Genomic DNA, 26,693 nt, shown 5'->3' with positions numbered 1-26,693 from the left:
CCCTATAATATTTTTAGCAAAATCTATGTTGCATATGATTGAGTCCCCATAAGGGGCCTCCAGTTATCATCTGATAGACTACACATGTTTCCTTACAGCATCTATACAAACATTCAGATAACTCAAAGTGAAGAGAACTCGCAGCATGACCCTACCGAGACTGAAGATAGCGTTACTGAAAACAATGATGAAGCAACTATTATCTGGATGTTCTGCTGCTGCAACTAGTTATTTCTCCATTCGCCATCCAACCACCCAGCCATCCAGCAAAAAAGCAAGAAACCAGCCTTGCATCGAGCAGTGCTGAGAAGGTAATTGAATACCTGAAGAAACGCACAGAGAATACAAATCCAATTGACATTTTTTTCACATCTATGTGTGAATCCACAAAAAAATTGCCAACGGATTTACAAATGCGAGTGAAGCGTGAACTATTTCATACCGTTATGACAGCAGAAGAAGAACATTTTGCCAGAACAAATCAAGGACAAAATTTCACACTAATTTCACCCCTCATAAACACAGATTCATCCACCTAACCTACAGTTGTAATCGTGAGCCAGAACAATACTGAATGATATGGTGTAAACATTGATAATAAACTTTGTTAAAACTTTTGTTGCTTGTGACAGTAAAATATAAATAAAATATCTTATTTAGGAATAGATCTATTAATAATGTAAAATTCAGTACCATAATATATTTTTTTACTTGGTTATTTAACGACGCTGTATCAACTACGAGGTTATTAAGCGTCGATGGTATTGGTGATAGCGAGGTAGTATTTGACGAGATGAGGCCGAGGATCGCCATAGATTACCTGGCATTTGCCTTACGGTTGGGAAAAACCTCAGAAAAAAACCCAACCAGGTAATCAGCCCAAGCGGGAATCAAACCCGCGCCCGAACACAACTCCGAATCGACAGGCAAGCGCCTTAGCCGACAGAGCTACGTCGGTGGCTACCATAATATTGAAAATATAGCGATCATAGTAATGTTATGTTCTTATCTCAAACGTATTGCTAATCTTTCTTTTGGTGTTTTGATTCTCTCCAATTTGTACATTTTTTAAAATAGCATCCTCAATAATAGAGAGAAGTTCATGAAACTGTTCCTGATTCAGCCGAAAGTAACTTTTAAATTCTTCATTGTTTCCATGCAATTCTTGAATCAAATGATGAAATTCACCATGTATTCCTCTCCATCTTCCAATATCACGTATCTAAAATCGTCTTCTAGTTCAGTTTCCTTCTCTTTCTTCATCTTTCATGACAGCAGCCAACAAAATTGCCTCCTCTTCATATATTGTAGTTGGATATCCAGCCATCTTGAAACATCTGTTTCACTTAGCTTAGCTACCGTTTCGTGTCATAGCACATCATAGCTTAGCATTGGTTAGCGTAGCTTAGCTTAGTTTAGCTTTCTGTGTGTGGTAACCTGTGACTAAATACAGGAACATGTTCCGCTTAGTACGCATGCGCGAAAATGACGTCCCCAAGCAGACGATACAACTTTAGTTTAACAGAAACGCGCCACGCCACTAGCCTACTACATTACTTATCTATATAACGGGCAGTTATGCATGTAATGTGGGCTCACCGGACTGAAGCCGCCCACCATTTAAAAAAATATATTTAAAAATTACATTAGATTTAAAGCATGCAGGAACAATTCACCATTGGTGTTGCGAGTGCGACACTTAAGAAGAATATTGTTTGACTGTTTGTACGATAATGACTAATATACGGTATTTAAATTAATAAATCCTTTATATTTCTGCTAACAAGTTGTTTGAATTGACCAATGATTTTCAAAGAAATTATGAAGCTATCGTTCTCAACACAATACTGATAACTAGATAAATACCGGTAATTTATTTAGTACCGGCGTCTGTTGATTCACTCTGCAAGGACAGAGACTGCAGTTTGCTTTGTAACAACTTCTGAGGAGTCACAATTGATTTTAAATTTCATAGGATTAAACAATGATTATTACTGTCTTTTAAATATGCTGCATGTAAGTTCTGGGCAAATTTGCCATGTGATGTTCCCAAAACTTGACATTTCCCCTCTTAATTTCCTGGCTACGCCACTGATAACAGACCTATTTATTTGTGGTTAGTGTCATTGTAACTTAAACTTTTTAAATTATGTTACAGTATCACATTAAGTCACACTTTGTCTACTCTTCTTCATAGTTCTTAAATAGAGCATTTTAATTATCGTGAGGTTAAATATCCTATATACCAGTAGTTATTAAATAGTACAAATACTATATTGTATACCATTACGACTATTATTTATTTAAATAAGATATTAATTCGCAGTCAGTTTTGTCATAATTCGCATTCTTCAGAATAAACATGGCTGTAATATGATACGGTATAGATTTGTTAAATTGATTAATAAATACCGATATTAGCCTACTATTATTTGTTTATTTAGGCCTATTAATTTGTGGTCAATGTTGTCTTAACTATAATTAAACTCTTATAATTATTTTACTAGACTACTATCAAATTAAGTCACACTTTGTCTTCTCTTCATACCTAAAAAGAGTATTTTAATTATCATAAGGTTGAAATTGTATAATCGGTAGTAAATATTACACATAATGAATGTATCATTATGACTATTATTTCTTTATGTAGATTGATTCACAGTCAATTTTGACATAATTCGTATTATTATTTGGTATGTAAGTGGTTTGTTTTGTCACCGCAACACATTCTTTGGTTATTCTTTATTGTATATTTTAGAGATTAATATGTATTATTACTGCCTGAAATGTGAACAATAAGACAATATTTATGTGCGTTACGTCGACACATATCATAGCTGCGCCTAAGACAGAAACATATTCACTAATCACACATGCTCGGCTCAACGCAAAGTATGGAAATTCGTCCTTCAGATGGCATCTGGTCTGGCATGTATCTATGTAACGCAGAGCAGCTGTTTTATTATTGACTTTTCAAGTAGTAATGTTATTAATCTGTAAATACAATAAAGAATAACCAGACAATGCCGTGTTGTGACAAAACAAATCCACTTATATACCGAATAAGAATAGGGATTATGTCAAAATTGACTGTGAGTCGATCTACATAAATAAATAATAGTCATAATGATACATTCATTATGTGTAATATTTAATACTGATATATACAATTTCAACCTTATAATAGTTAAAATACAGTAGAGTCTCGTTAATCCGAACTAATTGGGACCAAGACCTATTCGGATTACAATATTTTCGGATTAACCGAAATATTTCCTGTAATGCAATGCATTCTATTCACGAGCGCTGAGAGACGGTTGTGGGAGTACCCTGTTGCTGTTTTTAGAACCACAACCAACAGGTTCACTTCATTACAACAGAAAATTACTGATTTTATGAACAAAACAGATAGGGTAAACTGTATAGTGATTGACCACTTAAGCTAATGAATAATAAAACAATGAAATAGCTGAAAACAGTGATAACTTATTGAAAGAATTTTAAAGGCACTGGATCAAGTGAAGATTCAGAAACAAATCAAAATCAATAAACAAAAGGAAAAATAAAATTTTAATGCAAATATAAATTAAATAAACACAATAAGTCCACTTTTACAGTTATTGACCTCCTACGGCACAGTTATTGACCACACACTTATTAGTGATTGACCGTCTACTGCACGGTCATTGAATGCTCACTTATTAGTGATTGAACAACACATTTTCACAGTTTTCACTTTTTTCTTGTTTGTTTCGTTTCTCTTGTTCTGATTTTTCTCATTAAGAACTCTTCGCCACCAACGTAGCTCTGTCGGCTAATGCATTTGCCTGCCGATCCGGAGTTTCGTTCGGTCGCGGGTTCAATTCCCGCTCGGACTGATTATCTGGTTGGGTTTTTCTAAGGTTTTGCCCAACCATAAGGCAAATATCAGGTAATCTATGACGAATCCTCGGTCTCATCTCGCCAAATACCATCTCGCGATCATTAATCCCATCGACGCTAAATAATCTCGCAGTTGATACAGTGTCGTTAAATAACCAATTTAAAAGAAAATAAAAAAATATAAAAAATCTTCTCGCTGCCTTTTCTTCCATCTCTTATTCGCTTCCTTTCTTCTCTTGCCTCTTCTTCCATTTTTCTCTTTTGTGCCTTATCAGAAGCAAGTGTGTGCCATTCCTCTGATGTTATTACAAATGGCTTCACCCAGCACTGGGCGAGGACCAAAGGACACTTTTCCTTCCACGGGATATTTGTTTCTGGACGCTAAGGTTGCTTTCAGGACACCAAACTTCTTGGCAGCTTCATTATTTAAACCAATTCCATTGCGGACAGGTTCTATAGCGTTTCGTGAAGATTCCTCTATATAATGCACTTTACCTGTATTAGGCATTATAATATAGTATCAGTCCTGTAAAAATCCTCATCATTTAACCGAAAACATAGAATTGGAGCACATTGGTCGTTATTCTAACAAATAATTTATAAACGACCAATCACTGTAGTTTGCGGCCATTCACTTTGTAGTGATTGACCACGGGGCATTTTTATGTCATATAAAAACTTTTACAAAATAATATTCTGTGGACGGAAACCTTATACCTCTTCTCACACTATGAGTGTAAAAACGAGCACCAGAATTTATGTATTCTTTGCAGAATAAATAAATTATTGTGTGCATTATTCTTAGCAATTACTCTAGTTACTTACACTTGTTTACGTTCAGTTGCATTTCCAATCGATTTCAGTCCTCTGAGACAACAGACACTAACTCAGTGGGATGAACAGCGACAACTAACCACATAAGGGTTGTTACTTGAGGTATATGCAGCAAAAAGTGAAATCACGATCGTGGTTTATTCACAATATACTTGAAAAAAGGAAGCGGTCAATCACCGTATACTGGTCAATAACTACCTAGTTTACCCTATGTGTAAATTATGTACAGAAAACACTAATTAATGTAAGTACCCTTGAATGTGCTACTTTCATAATTTTTTAAAGTAAAAAAAATTGAGTGAATTAATGCATTTTTTCTCCTTTTCGCTACTTTGTACTATTACAATAGATTCAGTTTTTTTTCTTAAAATAATTTTGTTCGGATTAACCAGATTTTCGGATTAGCGTAGTTCGGATTAACGAGACTTTACTGTACTCTTCTTAAGTATGAAGAGAATACCAAGGGTGACTTAACTTGATAGTAGCCCCGTAACATAATTATAAGAGTTTGATACCGTATAGATAACATTATCTACAAATGAATAGACCTAAATAAATAAATAATAGTGATACAGTGATGTATGCGAAGGAGGGGGAAAGGAAATGGCCAACCTACCGCATTATCTCCTGACTTAGTTGCCTCATGAGTGATGCCTTATTGGTGTCACTTGTGAGGTTCAAACATGTCTTCGGACAGTTGACTATGCAACAACAAGAACAACAATGGTAATTATTATTTACTAATGTAGACTGTTTAATTCTATATCGAGCCATATTGTAACCGTGTTTAATGTGAAGATTTCGAATTGTATGACTTGAGGCTTTCCCGGCGTTTGATACAGAATAACTCTTCTCGGGTTCTCAGCCAGGTGAAGCTAATCTCCAACTCACCTGGCTGAGAACCCGAGAAGAGTTAAGGTGTAATTCCTATGATGCGGCTGACGCACGCGGCTGATGTGCGTCTGACGCTCACGGCTGACGCATTAGTAGGCGATTCCTATGAAACGTCAGACGTGTGCGGTCTTTTGGTAGTGAGCGGATACTTGCACAATGAGTGAAAGCGATTTATTGTTGTATTTGAAGAACTAACATTCTAAATATGCGAAGTTCCAATTTTTCAAATTTCATTTTATTCAATCTAAGGAAGGAACATCCATAGAGAATATGATACTAAATTGTCTTTGTCATAGCTCAACTGTAAGGGATTCATTCGTGCGCCAAAAGACAGTGTTGTAGGTATCTCAACATGCATTTCGCAATGTGTTTTTCGTCAATATCTCAGAAAGTTGTTTTTTGCACTTAGCACATTTAGAATGTTAGGTCCTCATTTGCTATTGGAAGAAAATGAAGGGGAAGAAATTCTGCTCCAACAAATAAATGAGGGAAATGCTGAAGTATATCCCATATTTAGGACAAGGCGTGAGGAATATTTTTTACAACACTAATCAATCGGCACATGTTACAAGATGACACGATATTTCGGGAGTTCTTCAGGCTAAACATTGCTCAGCTCAACTGTTATTTTAGTAATATTTTTAATCAATTTTTTCTTGCAAAAACTGTAAGTAAAAATATTTTGTTAGTATAAACTGTAGTGTTTTAATCAATTTTTATTTTTTAACACTGAAAAACAATCACAGTGATTCAACATTTTCCGGGTTTCAAATCCCGTGTAGTTATACGAGTCACGGACGGTTGAATGATTGCTGATATTCAAAGTTGAAGGTGATGATCATGTCATCCAACTACTAGTGCTTGTTGATGCTGAAGGTTCCGGTGGAAAAATGAAAGGATTTGTGTAGCGACTTTCCAAATCAAAAACCATCTGCGTTGATCTCATTTTCATCTCATGAATCAAATTTGATCTCAGTTTTTTGACGGACATCGCAATACTTTAATCAGTGTCATCATCGCGACTCTGATTCAAACTGTCAATTATATTTTTTTCTATCGATGCGCCTATCCTCCAGCAAGCCTATAATTTTTTCGTGGTTTCTTTGGCTTTTACTCGGTGGTCGAAGTGAATTCACCGTTCTGTCCATATTCTGTGTTGAAGTATCATTTGTGATTTGAGAAGTTGATGGTGCACCAGCATCCTCCGTTGCAGTGTCTTCCATCATTAGTATGTCGTCTTCTTTGATGCTTGTATTGGCACCGTGAATATTGGATAATATGCTTCTGTGAAATTAAAAATAACAATTTAATTGTCAATTAAGTTTACGTACTACACATCACAGTTTATCGTGGTTTAGACTTTATTATGAACTGGATCCTAATGAATCACCACCATCTAAAAATCTTATACCACTTGCTAGGGGTGATGGTTTTGCGAATATTGATGGATTTTATGTGCGAGATTCATTTTCGAAATATTTCAATAGTTACGCAGGGACAGTACCCTGGCAAAATAATCGAATTACTAGAACTCACTATTTTTCTTACCTGAGCTCTCGACAAATTCTCCTATTTCTTTCCAAGCATTGTCTTTAACAATTTGGTCTTTGTAGACTGAGCTTGCGACATGAAAGACGCATGGAAACTTCGACAATATTTCGACCAGTTTTCCATCTTCCAGAGCGGTAAATAAATCTACTGCTTCAGACATTATACAGCAAGGCAAGTGGAGACTCTTTTCTCCCAGACGCGCTGCGGCTGCGTCTATACTGGGTGTTAATTTCAAAGTGTGTCATGACGTCATTGTTGGTGAGTCAGCGATTTGAAGCGAGTTTCAGCTTTTATGTCAGAGAAGTTGCCTATTAATCAAGGCGTTCAATCTGAACTTAAGAACGTGTACGGTATAACTTGAACGTCGTGCAACAGATGGCGGTCTGCACGGTCTGTGTGCTGCCATAACCTCTTTCGAACTGTGTTTTGCGCGGGCAAGTCGTACCCAGGGTATTTGTTATCATCGGTTGCGTACGGTAACATTCCACAATACAAATCAAATGCTCCGTGTCCATGTTGACCGTCGAATTTAATGTCAACAAATACTGTACGTAAGTAATCGTCTTAACCCTCTCCCCATATCTCGACAGTAAGAAAAAAACTCACCTTAGTACGTGTTTCCAAACAGTTCACATTCTTGCCACTACAGGCGTTACCGTACGTATCGGTAAGTACTCTTCAGAATGAACGTCGTACTTGGTAGGCAACTTCTCTTGCATATAGGTAATACGCCTTTGCGGAGATGTAGGAAGATTGAATTCTATAGGCTCATCGGCTAGCCACATGACGACATACAGCGAGCCATGACACACTTTGAACTGAACACCCAGTACTGCTCTCGAAGGAGTACAGCCGCGCGGCTCAACTTGCACTGCGGTCGACGCAAGCGGCTGACGCAGCATAGGTATCACTTCCCTAACATCCCGTTGTAGTAGTGTAGTGCGTCACACGCAATCCGTCAGCCGCATGCGTCAGCCGCATCATAGGAATTGCACCTTTAAGGTATAATTCCTATGATGCGGCTGACGCACGCGGCTGACGTAGTGCGTCTGACGTTCACGGCTGACGCATTAGTAGGCGATTCCTATGAAACGTCAGACGCGTGCGGTGTTTTGGTAGTGAGCGGACACTTGCACAATGAGTGAATGCGATTTATTGTTATATTTGAAGACCTGACATTCTAAATATGCGAAGTTCCAATTTTTTAAATTTCATTTTATTCGATCTAAGGAAGGAACATCCATATAAGAATATGATATTAAATTGTCTTTGTTGTAGCTCAACTGTAAGTGACTCATTCGTGTGCCAAAAGAAGATGTTATAGGTATCTCAACATGCATTGCGCAGTGTGTTTTTCATCAATATCTCAGAAAGTTTTTTTTTTGCACTTAGCACGTTTAGAATGTTAGGTCCTCAATTTCTATTGGAAGAAAATGAAGGGGAAGAAATTCTGCTCCAACAAATAAATGAGGGAAACGCTGAAGTATATCCCATATTTAGAACAAGGCGTGAGGAAGGTTTTTTACAATATTAATTAATCGGCACATGTTACAAGATGGCAAGATACTTCGGGAGTTTTTAGGCTAAACATTGCTCAGTTCAACTATGTTCTCGATCTGATCAAAGACGATCTCAAGAAAGATTCTTCAAGTAGATATCTGTACCCTATGACTCATGAATAAAAGTTAGCCATAACACTGAGATATGTAAAGTATAAATGCTTTATAGTAGTATTGTAGTAATATATTTAAACAATTTTTTCTTGCAACATTGAAATGTAACAATGAAAAAACTGTAAAGTAAAAATACTTTATTGATATAAACTGTAGTAATTTAATCAATTTTTATATTTTAACACTGAAAAACAATCACAGTGATTGGAAAGTTGCCGGGTTTAAATCCCGTGTAGTCATACGAGTCACGGACGATTGAATGATTGCTGATATTCAAAGTTGATCATGTCATCCAGCTACTAGTGCTTGTTGATGCTGAAGGTTCCAGTGGAAAAATGAAGGGACTCGTGTAGCGACTTTCCAATCAAAAACCATCTGCAGTGATCTCATTTTCACCTCATGAATCAAATTTGATCTCAGTTTTTTTACGGATATCGCAATACTTTAATCAATGTCATCATCGTTATTCGGATACAAACTGTCAATGATATTTTTTCTGTCGATACGCCTATTCTCCAGCAAGTCTATCGTTTTTTCGAGGTGTCTTTGGCGTTTACTTGGTGGTCGTAGTGAATTCACCGTTCTGTCCACATTCTGTGTTGAAGTATCATTTGTGATTTGAGAAGTTTATGGTGCACCAGCGTCCTCCGCTGCAGTGTCTTCCATAATTAGTACGTCGTCTTCTTGAGTGCTTGTATTGTCACACTGAATATTGGAAATGCTTCTGTGACATTAAAAATAACAATTTAATTCTTAATTAAGTTACTACACTTCACAGTTTATCGTGGTTTAGAATTTATTATGAACTATACCATAATGAACCACCACCATCTAAAAATCTTATACCACTTGCTGGGGGTGTTGATTTTGCGAATATTGATGGATTTTATGTGCGAGATTCATTTACGAAATATTTCAGTAGTCACGCAGGGACAGTATACTGGCAAAATAACCATATTACTAGAACTCACTAAGCTAGTTATTTACACATTGTACAACATGTTTACAACAATACAAATGTGTCACATAATGCTAATAAACTATATAAATTTAGGATAGATTATATTTTTCTTACCTGATCTCTCGAAAAATTCTCCCATTTGTTTCCAAAGGTAACCATGAGTGAATTTTGAAGAAATTCTCTAAAAAATTACAATTTTTTTTAAGTCCATACGCCAATTTTAAAAGTCCCATGGTGCTATAAATTCCAGCTGCGACACGCTGAGTTTTGCGTTGTTTTCTCACACTTTCAATTTTCAGCATTTTTATTCCTATAAAATGCTCCTTACGACGCAGATTTTGCGATAGACAGTTGAAAATTCAGTTCAGAATTTTTTTTCAGTTTCTTAAGTTTTTTTATTTAAGAAAATATTATACGATATTTAAAAAAATTATAGAAGCTTATCTAATCAATCTACACGGAAGCCCAGGGCAATTTAAATAAGTGTACGTGTGGTGAGGCTTTGCAAAAAATTATGAGAACGAAAAAAGCTTTCAACGAGTTTTTCATGTTCCAGAACGGTAAATAAATCTACTGCATCAGACATACAGCAAGGGAAGTATAGACTCTTTTATCCTAGACGCGCTGCGGCTGCGTCTGTACTGCCCTCGAAGGGGTACAGCCGCGCGGCTCAACTTTCACTGCGGTCGACGCAAGCAGCTGACGCAGCATAGTAATCATTTCCCTAACATTCCATTGTAGCAGTGTAGTGCGTCAGACGCAATCCGTCAGCCGCATCATAGGAATTGCACCTTTATTCAGATTTCGAATTGTGACTGACTGCGTATCAATTTATATTATTGTGCCGTAATAATATGTAAAATAGTATTTTTTTTTATTTTAGTAGGTTATTTTACGACGATTTATCAACATCTTAGGTTATTTAGCATCTGAATGAGATGAAGATGATAATGCCGGTGAAATGAGTCCGGGACCCAGCACCGAAAGTTACCCGGAATTTGCTCATATTGGGTTGAGGGAAACCCCCGGAAAAAACTCAACCAGGTAACTTGACCCGACTGGGAATGGAACGCGGGCCACCTGGTTTCGCGGCCGGACGCGCTAACTGTTACTCCACAGGTGTGGACTGTAATATCGATGGCTTAGTGTACACATGTTGTAAGTACTAATTTCTTAATTTTGAGAAAAACGAATTTTAATTTTCAGTACCTAATTACACAACAATTAATATCTATTCTCAGAAAGTAAACATAACATATAAAAGTGTGCATTGTCTTGGAACGGTCGGGCACTGTGTACTCTGAATAGTTGATAAAAATAAGTATCGAACAAACAATGCTACAAAGTAAAAGCTTACCCTGCCGTAGAACATTATGATCGGGATGACAATCTGACAAGGTGATACAAGAAAACAATGTAAACTTAAACTCACTTCAATAACATTTATTAACAACCAGTACGAAAAACAGCTGTGAATCAATGTATCACAAAACGAGCAATCACTCATAATTCACCCTTCAAGTAAACTTGTTGATAATTTCCATTCACTGACCTGGCATTCGTCAAATTATGCACTAGTAACGCCATCTGTTTTCCCTAGCTGAAATCACGAGTAATTAATTCGACAAGTCCTAGCTTGTCTGACACTGAATAATTCTAGGTTACTAAAACCCACTATAACTAATATAGCACCGTTTGAGGAAAGCCAAGTACTAATTCCTCACTCTTAATTCACACATAACCAACTCTGTCATCATACCAAAAACCCGTTACAATCCTGCTTAATCGATCTCGCATCCAGCACAACAATGACCTCTCTCTTCCACTCTCATATTTCCACTCTCACTCCGTACACCGCTCCACAGACTGGAGACCACTATTATGGGCTATAAATCACGAACCTCGTTCGACACCCGCCTGCTCTGCCATCACATCACAGCTAGTTACCCGCGATCCCGTCGCGAATACCCACAACACCAACTCACAGCTAACCCCGCTGTCGCCCAACCTCACTCAACGAGTCGTTCCACCAGACTGACACTCAAAACGAGATTCTCCCCCAAAGTCAAATAGTATGTTAATGCGCCCTCGAAATAACCAATCAAAAACCAAACCCAAATCACGTGATCCCTAAAGGATGCTCCCTTAAAATCAAACAGAGTGTTAATGCGCCCTCGAAATATCCAATCATAAATCAAACCCAATTCACGTGGTACCTAATTAAAGTTCGCTCCTTATACGTGAGGAAATAAATGAGCAATAATGGAAGAAAGGAAACAAGTTATCTAAAGGAGAAAGTAAGACTGAAAATGGAGAAGAAGTAAAGTCATCTATGAAGAGTAAGGTAAACTAAAACAAAAATGAAATAATAATAAAGATAGAAAGAAGAGAAAGAAAGGAAAAGGAAAATAGAAGTAGTGTGCCGAAATAAAACGGCACAGTCTGTTATTAATTTGCTGTGCAACAATATAGTCCTCTAACAATGCATAACAATTAATCATGTATTAAATAAATTGTTGTATACACTTAACACATTTATCAAAGTAAATATGTTGCACTTACCACCTTTGCGTATTATTAAATAAAATACAAATAAAGGATGGTTCAAAAAGAGAGCCGGTTTTGATATATCAAATTAAGAAGTTTATTTCTAAAAAAAACACAAACAAAATACATAAACATGTTTATCTAACCTTCCCATTTCATGTATGAAACATGATGTCGGGCATATGACCTCCTCTACTGCACTGGCATGCAAGAACTCTGTCCATGAAATTCACTATGACTGCACGACAAGTTTCCACTTCCATTTCACCGACAACTGGTCGAATTTCCTCCTTCAAGTCATGGATGTTTCGGGGTTTATTGGCATACACCAATGACTTAAGATGACCCCACAGAAAAAAAGTCACAAGGAGTTAAGTCATATGACCTTGGTGGCCATTGATGATCAGCATTGCGCGAAATGATGCTGTCCGGGAACTGCTCATGGATCAACTGAATTGTTTCGCGGGAAGTATGACAGGTGGCACCATCCTGCTGAAACCACAATTCAATGTCCATTCCATCCAAATGAAGCCACAAAAACTCCCTTATCATCGTACGGTATCGGTCGCCATTGACTGTCACAGCTTGTCCTGCCTCATCTTCAAAAAAATAAGGGCCGATGGCGCCGCCCGACCAAAAGCCGCACCAAACTGTTACTCGTTGTGGATGCTTTTCCCTTTCTTCGATCATGCAAGTATTTTCTGAACCCCAGATACGGCAGTTCTGCTTATTTACAAATCCATTTAAGTGGAAGTGCGCTTCATCACTGAAGATGATTTTGTTTGCGAAACTGTCGTCCTCCTGTCGTCTTCTCACAACCTAGTCAACAAACTGTCGTCTCTTCTGGTGATCCGTCACTTTCAGCTGCTGCGTCATCTGAATTTTATAGGGGTGGTAACTGAGATCATACCGGAGCATTCTCCATACTGAAGAACATCTTAAGCCCAACTGTTGGAAACGGCGACGAATTGATTTCATTGAGCTAACAGCCACACTGTCACGAGCCACCGCAATGTTCTGCTCAGATCGGCCAGAACGACGACGCCCAGGACTTTTAAGGTTTACTGTTGAACCCGTCTCAAAGAACTTTTTCATAATTCTGCGAACTGTTGATTCATTCGGTGCTTCATTACGCCCTAGAATTGCGCTAAGTCGCCTCACAGTTGCAGCGTAACTTTCTCCATTCTGATGAAACGTTTTCATGATTAACACACGTTGCTCACAAGTGAACTGCTCCGTTGTTAGACACAGAATACGAGAATGCAAGAAATTCAAACTGAGTCACCAGTCGGGATGTTCCTGGAAATAGAAACTAAACAAAACAATGTCACCAACCGACAAACGAAAATTTACCAGCCGTTTCAAAACCGGCGCTCTTTTTGAATCACCCTTTACATTTAATAGAAGGCAATAATATTAATTTATCTTGCAAAGTGCACTGAGAATATCTGTCACACACAATTGCTTAATTTTCATTTATTTATAATAAAATTCTTCTTCCTCCTCTGACACTTGTGCAAGTTGGTTAGTAGTTGAAATACGTTCAATGAAATGTGTGTATTCTTCAGGGATCACTCTGCTATGTTACTTACAAATGGCTTTTAAGAAACTCGGAGGTTCATTGCTGTCCTCACATAAGCGTGACATCGATCCTTATCCTGAGCAAGATTAATCCATGTTAAAGATTTTTATCAATTTGCTCTACAGAATAATATCTATAATATTGACAATTAATATTTGAGGAGAAAAATTCGCTCCGGCGCCGGGGATCGAACCCGGGTCCTTGGTTTTCGATCCCCGGCGCCGGAGTGAATTTTTCTCCTCAAATATTAAGATTAATCCAGTCCCTACCATCATATTCCACCTCCCTCAAATCCATTTTTATATCGTCCTCCCATCTACGTTTCGGCCTCCCCAAAGTTTTTTTTTCCCCCTTCGGTCTCCTAATTAACACTCTATATGCATTTCTGGATTCACCCATACGTGCTACATGTCCTGCACATTTCAAACGTCTCGATGTAATGTTCCTAAGGTACAATTCTACCTTGTGTAACTTTCTCCATTCTCCGGTAACTTCATCCCTCTTAGCTCCAAATATTTTCCCAAGCACCTTATTCTCGAACATCCTTAGCCTCTGTTCCTCTCTCAAAGTGAGAGTCCAAGTTTCACAACCAAACAGAACAACTCGTAATAAAACTGTTTTATCAATTATAACTTTCAGGTTTTTTCATAGCAGAATGGATGACAAAAGCTTCTCAACCGAATAATAACAGGCATTTCCCATATTTATTCTGCGTTTAATTTCCTCCCGTGTGTCATTTACATTTGTTACTGTTGCTCCAAAATATTTGAACTTTATCACCTTTTCAAAAAATAAATTTCCAATTGTTATATTTCCATTTCGTACTATGTTCTGGTCACGAGAAATAATCATACACTCTGTTCTGTAGTAGTGATAAAAGACCTTTCTTCTTCTGTTCACTTACGGGAAATTTATGGCTGTATGTTGATTTCAGAAAAACATTAGACCAATTCACTAGGTTTTTCTCCCGCAGTCTTTTCTTTTTCTTTAGCTTATGTCAATTAAAAAAAATGTTCCTACTAAGAGGTCATATTTGTACTGAATAATCTATTTTGTTCTTCCGCACTCTGATCCATTTCATTTTCATCCAGTTTACCTTTTTACCATCAACAGTTTCTGTAACATTATTTACTACGTTTCTTGTCAGCTCCTTAAGCCCATAGAAGTCATGATAGTGCATTACAGTAACTTCATATGGAGAAGGATTTCTTTTGCTGCTGAGATCAGAAACGCACATTCACGAGTGGTGTACACTTTCATGTGCTTCCTTTTATGCGCATTTGTTGCATGCATAGAGTCGACTTCCAAGTAAGAACGTCCTGACTCCATAAATTTTAAATGAATGGTTTCCAAAATTTTCTTCCGATTTACCACATACAACACTGCAGCAGTGACGAACTGATTCCTGTTCTGTCCTCCGAAAGTGTCACTGAATGTTGTTAAGTGAGTAACAGACATAGGCAAACTGTAAATTTATTTCAGTAGACTACAACAGTCTCTATACTGCCTTTTCTCCCACTACTCTCGTCCTAAAGGAAACAAAACCCATCATTTTTACTGGAATCCATTATGGTGAAATTGTAAACATTAAGTTTACGTTTATAGTAAATGTCATAATCACCTGCATGAGGTACACTGAGAATAGCTTGCATATCGAAAGTGATGGATCTAAAGGTTATATCCCCATCTTGTCCTCGGCTTTCATTTGCATTGACTGATTTTCTCGTTTTTGTGGTTGTCCCACTCTTCTTGTAAGGGCTCTTTATTACTGGCTGTTTGATGTGCGTTACATTTAGAGCATTGGTCCTTCTTTGGAATATGAAAGGACAGTGGTGGATCTTATGATTTGAAAATACTTCGATAAACGAATTCAGAGACAGGTGTGATTATCATGACGATATTAATCCCGATATAAGAGGTACATAAGTTCCAAATTCAAATCATGTGCTAAATACAGCTTTCAAGAATCTTTACGACAGTAATTGAACCCTAAACGAGGAAATGAATCAGTGAGAGTTTTTACGTGAAGTTTTTGCTTTTCAGGGGTTGGACTGTGTGCTGATTGTCTTTGTATTAAATTTAGTAACACTGCACTAGAAATAAAGCTTAGAATCGAAAATAATCATCTGAAGTTAAATCAATAATGAATGAAAATGCCACCAATCAAATCACAAATGTTGAAAAAGTGTACAATGGTTTAACCTTAACAACACAAATGTAACTGTGCACTTAACACATTTGTCTACTGGTTCTTAAATGCACAGAAGTGGCAAGCGCATTTATCACATTTTTGCACGTGGGCTACAGTAAATACATCTTGCCAGCACAGAACTATAATAAAGTCTTAGCATTCACTTCCCACATTTGTACACAGTAAAGATACACATCAGAGGACTCCGATTTTGTACTTAACTCAATTTGACCAACAACTGTACTTAACACATGTGTGCACTACGCCATTGAGTATGTGTAGTATTTAATAACTATTGGTATATACGATATTTAACCTCACGATAATTAAAATGCTCAATTTAAGAACTATGAAGAAGAGTAGACAAAGTGTGAATTAATGTGATTGTAGGCCTATACTGTAACATAATTTAAAGAGTTTAAGTTACAATGACACTGACCGCAATTGAATAGTGTTATCAGTGGCGTAGCCAGGAAATTAAGAGGGAAGGTAAGGTGCCAAGTTTTGGGAGCATCACATGGCAAATTTCCCAGAACTTACATGCAGCATATTTAAAATACAGTAATAATCATTGTTTAATGCTACGCAATTTAAAATCAATTTAGACTCCCAGAAGTTGTTACAAAGCAAACTGCAGTCTCTGTCCTTGAAGAGTGAATCAACAGACGCCGGTACTAAATAAATTACCGGTATTTATCTAGTTATCAGTATTGTGTTGAGAACGATGTTTCATAATTTCTTTGAAAATCATTGGTCAATTCAAACAACTTGTCAGCAGAAATATAAAAGATTTGTTAATTTAAATACTGTATTAGTCATTATCGTACAAACAGTCAAACAATATGTTTTCTTAAATGTTGCACTCACAACGCCAATGGTGGTGTATTGTTCCTTCATTTTATAAATATAATGTAATTTTTAAATATTTTTTGAAAAAATGGTGGGCGGCTTCAGTCCCATGAGCCACCCTGCGTACGTAACTTCCCGTTGTATTGTTAAGTACAGTTCTATTCAACGTTATTGGCCCCTGTCCTTGGTTAACATTGAAAGGAGAAGTGGTGAAATGAGAGCAGGGGATACAATAACATTCTAAAAAATTCTGCCTCAAATTGTTTTTATCCACTACAAATTCACATAGTTTACCTAGGTACGTATGAACTAGGATCTTAGGCGTAGTAGGCTGATAGTAATATATGTTTCTGGTTGTTGACAGTTATGTAAAATAGTAAAAAAAAGAAGAGTATTGTTTACCTTGGGCAATAATCGTGATAATTATATTTTTTAAAATATTTAATTTATTGAACGAAATAGCGTTCCAAAAACTTTTATGCAAGTATGATATAATAACAACCGAGCGGGCTAGCGGCGTGGTAGAGGGCTGTCCTTGCATTCGGGAGGTCCGGGGTTCGATCCCAGGGGCCGGCAATCCTAACTGAGGTTTTTAATGGTTTCCTCAGTTATTTCCAGGCAAATGCTGGGATTGTACCTCTTGAAAGTCCGGCCATGGACAGCGATCCTTCCCTTAATTCTTTCATACGTGTGAGTGAATGATGTGTAATGTCTTAAATGTCTGTGTTGTATCAGAGGTGGCCCTGGCATTGAGCTGATCCCTCATCCGGGGAGGCCCTCTATGTCCTTGTGTGGTCAAAAAAGTATGAATGTGATCCATAGATCAATTCCTCTCCCAACAGGTGGCGGCCCTGTAAGGCCCGGGTGGCATGGGTCGTGTAAATGAACCTAAAAGGGAGAGGTTAAACTAAGGGAAAGAAGAAGAAGAAGATGATGATGATGATGATGATGATGATATAATGACAGGTAATTAATATGTGATACACACATACAGTATCGTGATGTATTTGGGGAACTACGATAGGTGGTGAAATCTGGTTTCGAAAATCAGCTATAACGGCTGGGACAATGATCGTGCTGATCATATGATGGATGATTGTTTACCTCTGCTGAGGTACGTGGACGTGAGGCCAATAGCTGGCTTGCCAGTCTTTGGCCTTTCGTGGGCTGTTCGCGCAGTGGTTGGACGGACTATGAGACACATGTCAGTTCAATGTTTAAAGAAAATATATGAAAGCTTGGCAATATAATATCCGTGTTGTTTGGTCAGCACATGATGAAACTGTTTTGAGCTACAATCATTTTTATTTTCACTTTTACTTTAAAAGTCAGAATTATAGTATACATACAAATGTGAAACAGGGTGAAAAGTAATTAAACCGACAAACTCCGGGAGGTTGTATGTGACACCAAAATAAACAGTTTTCTCTAATGCCATATTGTGCTGTGAGGCACTATTTCGCGAGGACACCAGATCTTGTAACAAAAGCCATTGCCATGCTTATAAACTTTTTACACACCAAAATCACTGTAAAAGATGTTAAAAACATTTACACACCAAAATCACTGCAAAAGATGTTCAAAAATACCTCTATTGACCTCTACACAAAGAATACATCGACGGGATATGGATTGTCTAACACGGTGAAAGACTTCAGGATTATCGCTTATTTCTCTGCTGCAGCAAATATCCGGGGCACTAGAGAATCTTCTGATTCAACTGGGGTTGCGTAAACAAGATTACGCATCTGTCCCCACACAAAAAACCCAGAGGAGTCAAATCAGGAGATCGGGGAGGCCAAGGTACAGAACCGCCTCTGCCAATCCATTGCCCTGGAAATTGTTCAAGTTTTCAGGCACAAGATTTGAATTTATATAGTGGTCATGAACTGACAAACGTATACGCCCTCTGCTGGTTTAATAAAGCCTCTGAAGAAAATATATTAGAGAAAACCGTTTGTTTTGGTGTCGCATACAACCTCCCGCAGTTTGTCGGTTTAATTACTTTTCACTCTGTAGATTAGGGCATTGTTTAATTATATGCACATTCTCATGTTTTTCTATAGCTTCTAAGTAGCTTAACGGTAGGTGTAGATAGCAGGAAATGACCATTTTGGAGTTATCATATTCTGACCAAACACCACAGATATAATAATAATAATAATAATAATTATACCCTTCATTTTATGTAGATCCTACTGAGTATGCCGCGTTCTTGCCCTTTTTTATTCCGGAAATATGATTAGGCCTATGATAATATGATATTATGTTAGAGATAACTGAGAAGGTAACATTTTGTGAGTTGCAGAAAAACTCAAATTTTGTTTATAAGCAATTGCACATTAATAAAATTCGTTTTTATTTCAACAGGAAGCTTAGATGGTCATGCAGACATAAGTGGGGAAATACGATACACACAAAATGGACTCTGATGACGTAAGTGTGAACTGCTTACTAAAGTAATCACTTGTTTTTTAAATATAAACTTTTAATGAGCTTTGTGAAATTTTCGCTGGTGTTAAATTTGTATAAAATAATACAATTAATGTGAAATAGTTTATTTGATGCTGTAACAGCAATACATAGTCTGCGGTATATACTTCTATCGGTGGTTCGTGGAGTTTAAGTTATGGAGTTCTGGAACTTCAAAATGTTAAGTAATAAGTAGAAATTTAAGAATCCAAAATAATGCATAGTCATAGCATGTACTCACTTTGCTTATTTGAATTGACATTCCAATAATATCTATCGATTTGACTCATGCATTCTCTCTTCCAAAAAAAGTTAATATTATTTCCACCGAGTAGACTCGCGACTCACAGAGAATTGTCACTACATCTATATGCAACAAGTGAAATCATACACACTTGCTTCAAAAGAAACTACAAGAATTTGAATTGGCAATATATTAATAGTCTATGTGAGGGGCTTTTCAAAAGTTATCTCCAATTTCTTTAATTTTACAAGGGAAACATAATAACTGGTAATATCGATACGAATCACTTTGTCCGAATGGGTAAAAAGAGAGGAATGATGAAGCGTAGTCCCAAATTTGTGGATCAGAATTTTCCATATGAATTATTTCTTCAATTCTTACCAATTTGTAAAGAAATACTGGAACTGTTGATTTTAAAAGAAATCATGAAAATATTAACTTGTGAAAAAACTTTCGAGAAGAGCGTAGAGATAGCCAGTTTGTTTGAAAGCAGAAATGTGTTAATAATAAAAACGAATATAAATTAAAAGAATAATTATACCGAAACTGTCACTTCAAACTTTAAAGCGCTATAAATATTACAATAATTGAGATAGAAAACATCACTGTGTTGGGAAAATAATGGGATTCGGCTTTTACAAAAATTGGGAATATTGGGAATACGCCTATGTCCGACATTGTCTTGTTTAATAAATGCCATTCATTCTGCGATACTATGCACAGTGTTTTGCAGATAATGCCCGTATTCCCAATTTCTTGCGAGACAGCAACTGTAGGTTTGTTGGGTGTACCACGAAAACTACTTCTTTAAGGTAACCCCACAACCGGAAGTCTGCCGGATTGAGATCTAAACATCGTGAAGGCTATATTGTTGGAAAGTACCTACTGATCACACGATCGCCAAAAATCCTTGTAATTATTATTGTTTTGTAGAGTGTAGATGTGGGGCTATGCGCCATTATGCATAAATAATGTGTTTTTCAGCTCATGAATCATCAGACTAGGGGTGACGAAGTTCTGTAACATATTGTAATAGTGTTCTCCCTTTACTGTGACAGTCTCTGTTATCCCATTGTTGTCTTCTTCGAAGAAATGTGGATCAGTGCAGCCCCATCATACAGGGACTTTCAGATTATGAACACATTGTTGATTTAAAACATGGGGTCATTTTCTGATCGAATTCTACAATTAATTACATAGGCCTGTGCTAATTCCACCATTAAGAGAAAGAAGTGTGCTTCGTCTGTCCTGAAAACTTTGTCCAGCCAAATGATTATGAAGTAGAAACTCTGCTATCACAAATGAAACGAACTCATAACTTGTTGCGGAAAGGTTAGAGGATGATTTGCGAGAAAATTTATTCATGTTACCGTTGAACTTAGCAACATCATACCATAGTCTACTATATACAGTCACGAAGCTTGAGTTGTTTTTTTTTTGCAAATCTCGTGATAAAGCGCTCCAAGCGGTTAATAACTAGAAACAATAGACTGTCCATGGTCGACTTTGGACTGTGTCGTATTTCTATCGAGTGCTAGCTCGTTGCGTATTTCACATTGATGCTTGTGAAATGTTTGTTATTGGTTGTAATGAAAATGTTAATGGCTAAAATATAATAATTGGAATAATAATATGGGACAAGGAGGAGACGTATGTAGTGATATAAATTGTGGCAACAGTAAGAGAAAGCGGCCAGAGTTATCCTTTTTCCGATTTCCGAAAGATTCAGAAAGGTTCCTGGGTTTCTACAAGAATGCTGTGCAGAAACAAAACTCTTCATTTTGAAATTCTTTGTGACTGTTAGAATACATTATATCCCTAAATTTCACAATGAAATGTTTCAGTCTAACCGAAAGGACATTAGATACCGGTTAAAGTTCTGTCACTTAGGGCCTGTACTACGATCGCCTGTTAAAGCTCCAGATTCGTATACTCCAGTTTAGCAATCTGGAAGTTGAATATTTTGTTCTGTACTACCAGCGGATTTTAACTGCAGGATTGTTATCCGGAAGATATAGTAACATTTTTATTACGTTGGCAATGAAGTTACTGAAAATGTAGTGAAATTTATTGCGTTGGTATACCTTTCCCCGCGTATTTCATGTTTATGTTCCGTGTTTATATGGTACTATTTATTTTGAGGTTTTATTGTAAGCATTATTGTTATTATTTATTATAATACTGAAGCTCCAGCCAAGAAAATAACAGAGTGAAGAACAGAAAATTACACATACTGTATGAAGAAACTTTACATAGAAGCAAAAGGTAAGATTTTAAAGGTTATGTTTCTTTTCGAATAGTAACAATTCCTACCATATGATAGTATTTTGGTTTTAATTAGTAGGCCTAAACAGGACGGGTGCGGGTTCCAGCAAAAGTGCGTTTTTCTCCATAATCATTGTCTTATTCATGTGTAACTGCACAAGAAGTGTAGGTGGCAATTATTTTTGTATTGTAATTAATATTAAGTGTGCTTTCAGTTTGTTGTATAGCCTACATTATTAGTGAATTGGGCCTATTTCGGTAATTTTTTAGAAATAGTGTACTTCACGGCTTCAAATCATGGGTCGAAGGCACAATAACTCGTTTAAAAAGAAAAGTTCACTGATACTGATAATAATGAATGATGTCTTTGGCCTGGAATTTCTAACCAACATTAGTACAGCAAGGTACGCTGTTCCTAGCAAATTACCAATATTTCAGTATGTTAGGCCTACGTATTTTACTGTTAGTAAATGGGCGGATATTTTGTATTAGCCTATAATACCAATCGATCACAGATAGGGCCTAACATTATTTTTTAAAAGAACAGCATGAGGTGGAGAGACGTTTCCACTAAAATGCAATATCAGTTGCTGCTACCAGTTCGACTATAATCACTCACTGTAATGCACATTCAACACCTCGTAAAATAACACAGAAACAGAAGATATTAAGTTTTTTCCAAAGTTTCTATGTACAGTATAGTCATATGTTTGATATTGTACTGACAATCGTCCATTAAAAGCTTTTGCTTATTTAGGTATAGAAACTTAGATAAGGGAAAAAGAGAAATACAGTATATTTTCTAATGTTATAGGTTGCATATGGAATTAACCTAGTTTTACTTCCTTTTTAGTAATATAGAATGAAGCATGGGAAGAATATAGTAACATCAGCACAAATACAAGGACCTGAAAACAGCTGAGAAGCAAATTTGAATTCTTGGAAAAGAACACAAAGAAAATTGCTGCTGCAGAGAGACAATGCAGGCTACAAACAATTGGAGCCCCTCCAACTGAAGCAAAACCAAATCCAAACTTAGCCAAGGTAAGTGATTTAATTCTCCTATCAATTGAGTGATTTCTCAGTGATTTTGATTCATATTCAATGCATAAGTTCACTTATATGTTAAGTTATACAATTATTACATAATAAGGAGAGAAAATTGTATAACACAAGTTTGAATTCTTTTTATTTATTTATTTATTCATTCACTCATTTATTTATTTACTTACTTTTGTTATGGCCGAAGTAGTAACTAAACCAAGTTCCACTGATACCAGTGCAGCTAATAACACGAATGAGGTTAGTGTGTAAGGAATTAAAAGTCAGAAGAAGAGATGATGAGCTTTAGAGATAAAAAAAATATTAAGATTCTTGAAAATTGTTATACAAATTTAATTTAATGTCGGTATTACATTATAATACTATTATTTCTTTTTTATTTACAGTACCATTCAGGTTCACAGTGCAATTCTTTAGTTTTTGAAGTGAAACTGGACATCCCAACAATATCTCCAGGTAATTTGATTTATACTACAAAACGTTCTTTCACATTCTACGTATGATGCTTACTTTTCCAATCTGAAATAGCTGTAACATATAAACACATTTTCAGCCAACATGTTGAAAATAAAACTAACACACATACTATATGAAATCTGCAGCAAGCAGTAGATAAATTAGATGCAAAAGTTAAAAAAAAATGTTAAAATATAAATTGTACATAATGATGAAATGGTCACAAGAAATCGATGTCATAAAAACTAAATATCATTGTATTATAATATTATGTGGGATTTGAAATTTATAAATGTAGGCCTAAAAATAGAAAGTACACTAAACTGAAGAATTTATTTTGAGATTTCTCTGTAATGGGTTTGTAATTAGATTAGGCCACATTATGTTAAGTTGTATTTCAATTTTACCGTGAGGATTCTCACTTTGAAACTTGTGAATGATTTCTTGTGTACAGAAAAAGTGAAAAATATCTTTTCATAAGTTAAAACAGAAACTGACTACACTCTATTTACAATAGAACTATTTGCTTGTTTTCTCTCTCTCTCTCTTTTTTATTGCAGCTTCACTTTCTTATTGTTAAAAATGAGTTTGGATTAATAGCACATTAGAAAATACAATACTGTTACAGCTGCTGACTTTGAAGTGTCCACAAATTTATGATAAAACATCATCTTTCTCCAGAATTAAATATCTTAAGAATTAATTCCACTCTTAAAATATTACAGAGTCAGCTAGTGCAGCAGATGAAGGTCTTCCACTGTACAGGTGTCTACACAGTGTAATGAAAGTAAGTTTTAAGTGAAATTACTGGTTTATTCAGTGTAGGTAGTGTAGGCTAAACCGAGAAAGGTCTGAATATAAGCATATATCCCTCTCTTAAATATTTCAGCTGATAATGGGATAATAGCTGATCGAGTTACACCCCAAGGATGCTTAAAAAAAAAAGAAAGAAAGAAAAAGCAAGCCTCTGAGGAATGCATTAGCCACATTGAAAAATCTTTCTCCATCTGTGAACTCTAATGTTGACTTAATTTTACTTGAGATGTTAGAAATGCATGAACTTCAGTACTATTACAGTGATTTCTTTAAAAAATACATTAGTTGAAAGTTGGATGTTAACATTATAACAAAGAATGATTTGAAATATAAGTAAGTCATGTCCTCATGTTTGCAAAGAGATGGGGTTTGGAATATCAAAAGTAAGATTTGGACTTTTTACATTACTTTTTCCTCCTCTTTAATGGGTGGTCCATCTACAAGGACATCTTCAATTAGTGGCAGAAAGTAAATGCTACAATAATCACCCATTCTTTATGTTTTAACAAAAAATATGTTTAATTTTGTTGACCAGATTTGTTTGACCTGGATGACTGGGAGATTACTTCTTCTCATCCTTCTAATGGAGTGATAATCTCTTGCAGCTGTTCTTGATCCCTGTGGTCTCTGGCCTCTGCTTTATCTGCTAGTCTTTAGGATTAGGTTCGAGTCAGGTGATAATTATTAGCTAATCTAAGGTTTCTGATTGGGTTCGGGTCTGGTTCAGATCAGGCCGAGATGGGCCGGGCCTAAGAATTATGGCCCATGCAGATCTCTAACAAATGGGGCTTATAGCTGAAGTTGGCTCTGCCACAGTTTTCCAAGTTTTGTGTATTTGCATATTATGTATTTGTGTTGTGTTTAATTACAGTTACTATGTACTCTTATGTATTAGCCTGTATATTATTAATTTGTAAATATAACATGTACCATAGCATATATAATGAGACAGTGGATGTAATAAATGATTATGCTTATTGTGTCTCCTGAAAAATTTCGTGTTTTGTTCACACAAAATAAATAAATAAATTTTAAATTTAATTGCAGCTATAGTGCATCTCTCTTGTTTTAAGTACACATTCACAGAGTACCTGAATACAATTTAAGCGTCAGCTGGAACAACGTTGTAAGTTACAAAATTTTCATTCGGTGTGTTTCCATGTAATAATGTTGCATGTCATGTTACCTTGCTATACTCCTTGAGTTGCAACTGTCCATCAATGCAGTACGTGAAATTTGTCCACTCAAAAGTTTGCTACCCTCATAAGAACAAAGTTGTACGCATAAACATTTTTGCAGCTCCTGTAAATTTGACCAAATATAACTTATAACGTTGTTCCAGCTGACGCTTCAATTAATGTGCCTCTTGAAAAATGCTTATGTAAAATAAATTTGAATTGCAGATACAGTGCATTTTTATTGTTTTAAATAGCCTACAGTGTACCTGGTCATAATTTTTAAAATGTATTTATCAAACCTTTGTGTTTGAATCATCTTAGCCTGTTAAGACATCACTGTGAGGGATCCAAGCAATAAAATATATTTAAAAAGTAACGATATGAATATGTTTGCATACATGAATCACTAGGCCTAGTGTGAATGAAACAGCTCCCTTGCAAAACATAAATGCCAATTCCAAAACTTTCAGGAAATGAAGAAAAACTGTCACGTATAAAATTCAATAAACTGTTACAGTTTGTTAAATAATAATATATAGCAAGCATATCTTAAGCCTGATTAGTGAAATATGTTAAGCCTACTCCTACTGGTGAGCGATATATCCAAGGAAGGAGAAGGGAACTTGCCACCCTACCACATTATCTCCTGACAGTTGTCTCATGAGTGATGCCTTATTGGTATTCCAATCTATCTTCAGAGAGTTGACTAAACAACTAGCAGACAGAAAATGAAACAGTTCTAGGAAAAATTTAATCAAGACCTATAATATATACATAAAACCTGTATTAAAATACTATTCAGAAGTATTCGTAACAGCATCAAAAAGAGAGACAGAATCCCTTGGGGGGGGAAACAAGCCTTGCACTTAATTACTGGAGCAAATAAAACTACTCCCAATGAAGCATTAAAAGTCATCACTTCAATTAAACCAAGCAGCAAGTGCAGCACTAGCTCGATTGACAACAGTTCCTGCTGTAACTTCGTGGACCCCACAAAAATCTCCTACTGTTGTCAATGTTCTCCCAGTGGCATAGAATCTCAATACCAGTAGTAGTTGGTCCATTGGAGGTAAGGCATTATTTCTGGAAAAATGTATAAACAATGAGATTTGGTTGCACCTTTACCGGTAAATCTTTACAATAGCGTTACCAAAAGAAGGCAAGGACTACCTACAGGATAGCCTGGAAGAGAGAGGTTCGGATGTAGTTTTGACATTTTTTTTTTTTAGACAATTG

The 26,693-nt window shown here is 36.3% G+C and overlaps 1 protein-coding gene across 17 annotated transcripts in view; it reads left to right on the top strand.

Annotated features, from left to right (window-relative positions):
- The window catches only part of LOC138713481 (uncharacterized), a 123,448-nt gene that overhangs the window by 61,158 nt on the left and 35,597 nt on the right, over nt 1-26,693 (top strand). For 11 of the 17 annotated variants that reach the window (XM_069845629.1, XM_069845621.1, XM_069845630.1 and 8 more), the window contains one exon: nt 19,335-19,400. The exons of 2 other annotated variants lie outside the window; for them this stretch is intronic. In XM_069845629.1, the coding sequence (XP_069701730.1) occupies nt 19,335-19,400 (66 nt within the window). Of the gene's footprint in view, nt 1-98; nt 312-17,806; nt 17,931-19,334; nt 19,401-26,693 lie in introns of those variants that run through there. 4 more of the 17 variants (XM_069845615.1, XM_069845620.1, XM_069845619.1 and 1 more) reach the window with 2 other exon arrangements.

This window comes from Periplaneta americana, chromosome 14 (assembly GCF_040183065.1).
Source record: "Periplaneta americana isolate PAMFEO1 chromosome 14, P.americana_PAMFEO1_priV1, whole genome shotgun sequence".
Taxonomy (NCBI): Eukaryota; Metazoa; Arthropoda; class Insecta; order Blattodea; family Blattidae; genus Periplaneta; species Periplaneta americana.
Note: the sequence above shows the minus strand (reverse complement) of the source record. Positions and strands in the feature narration are given on the sequence as shown.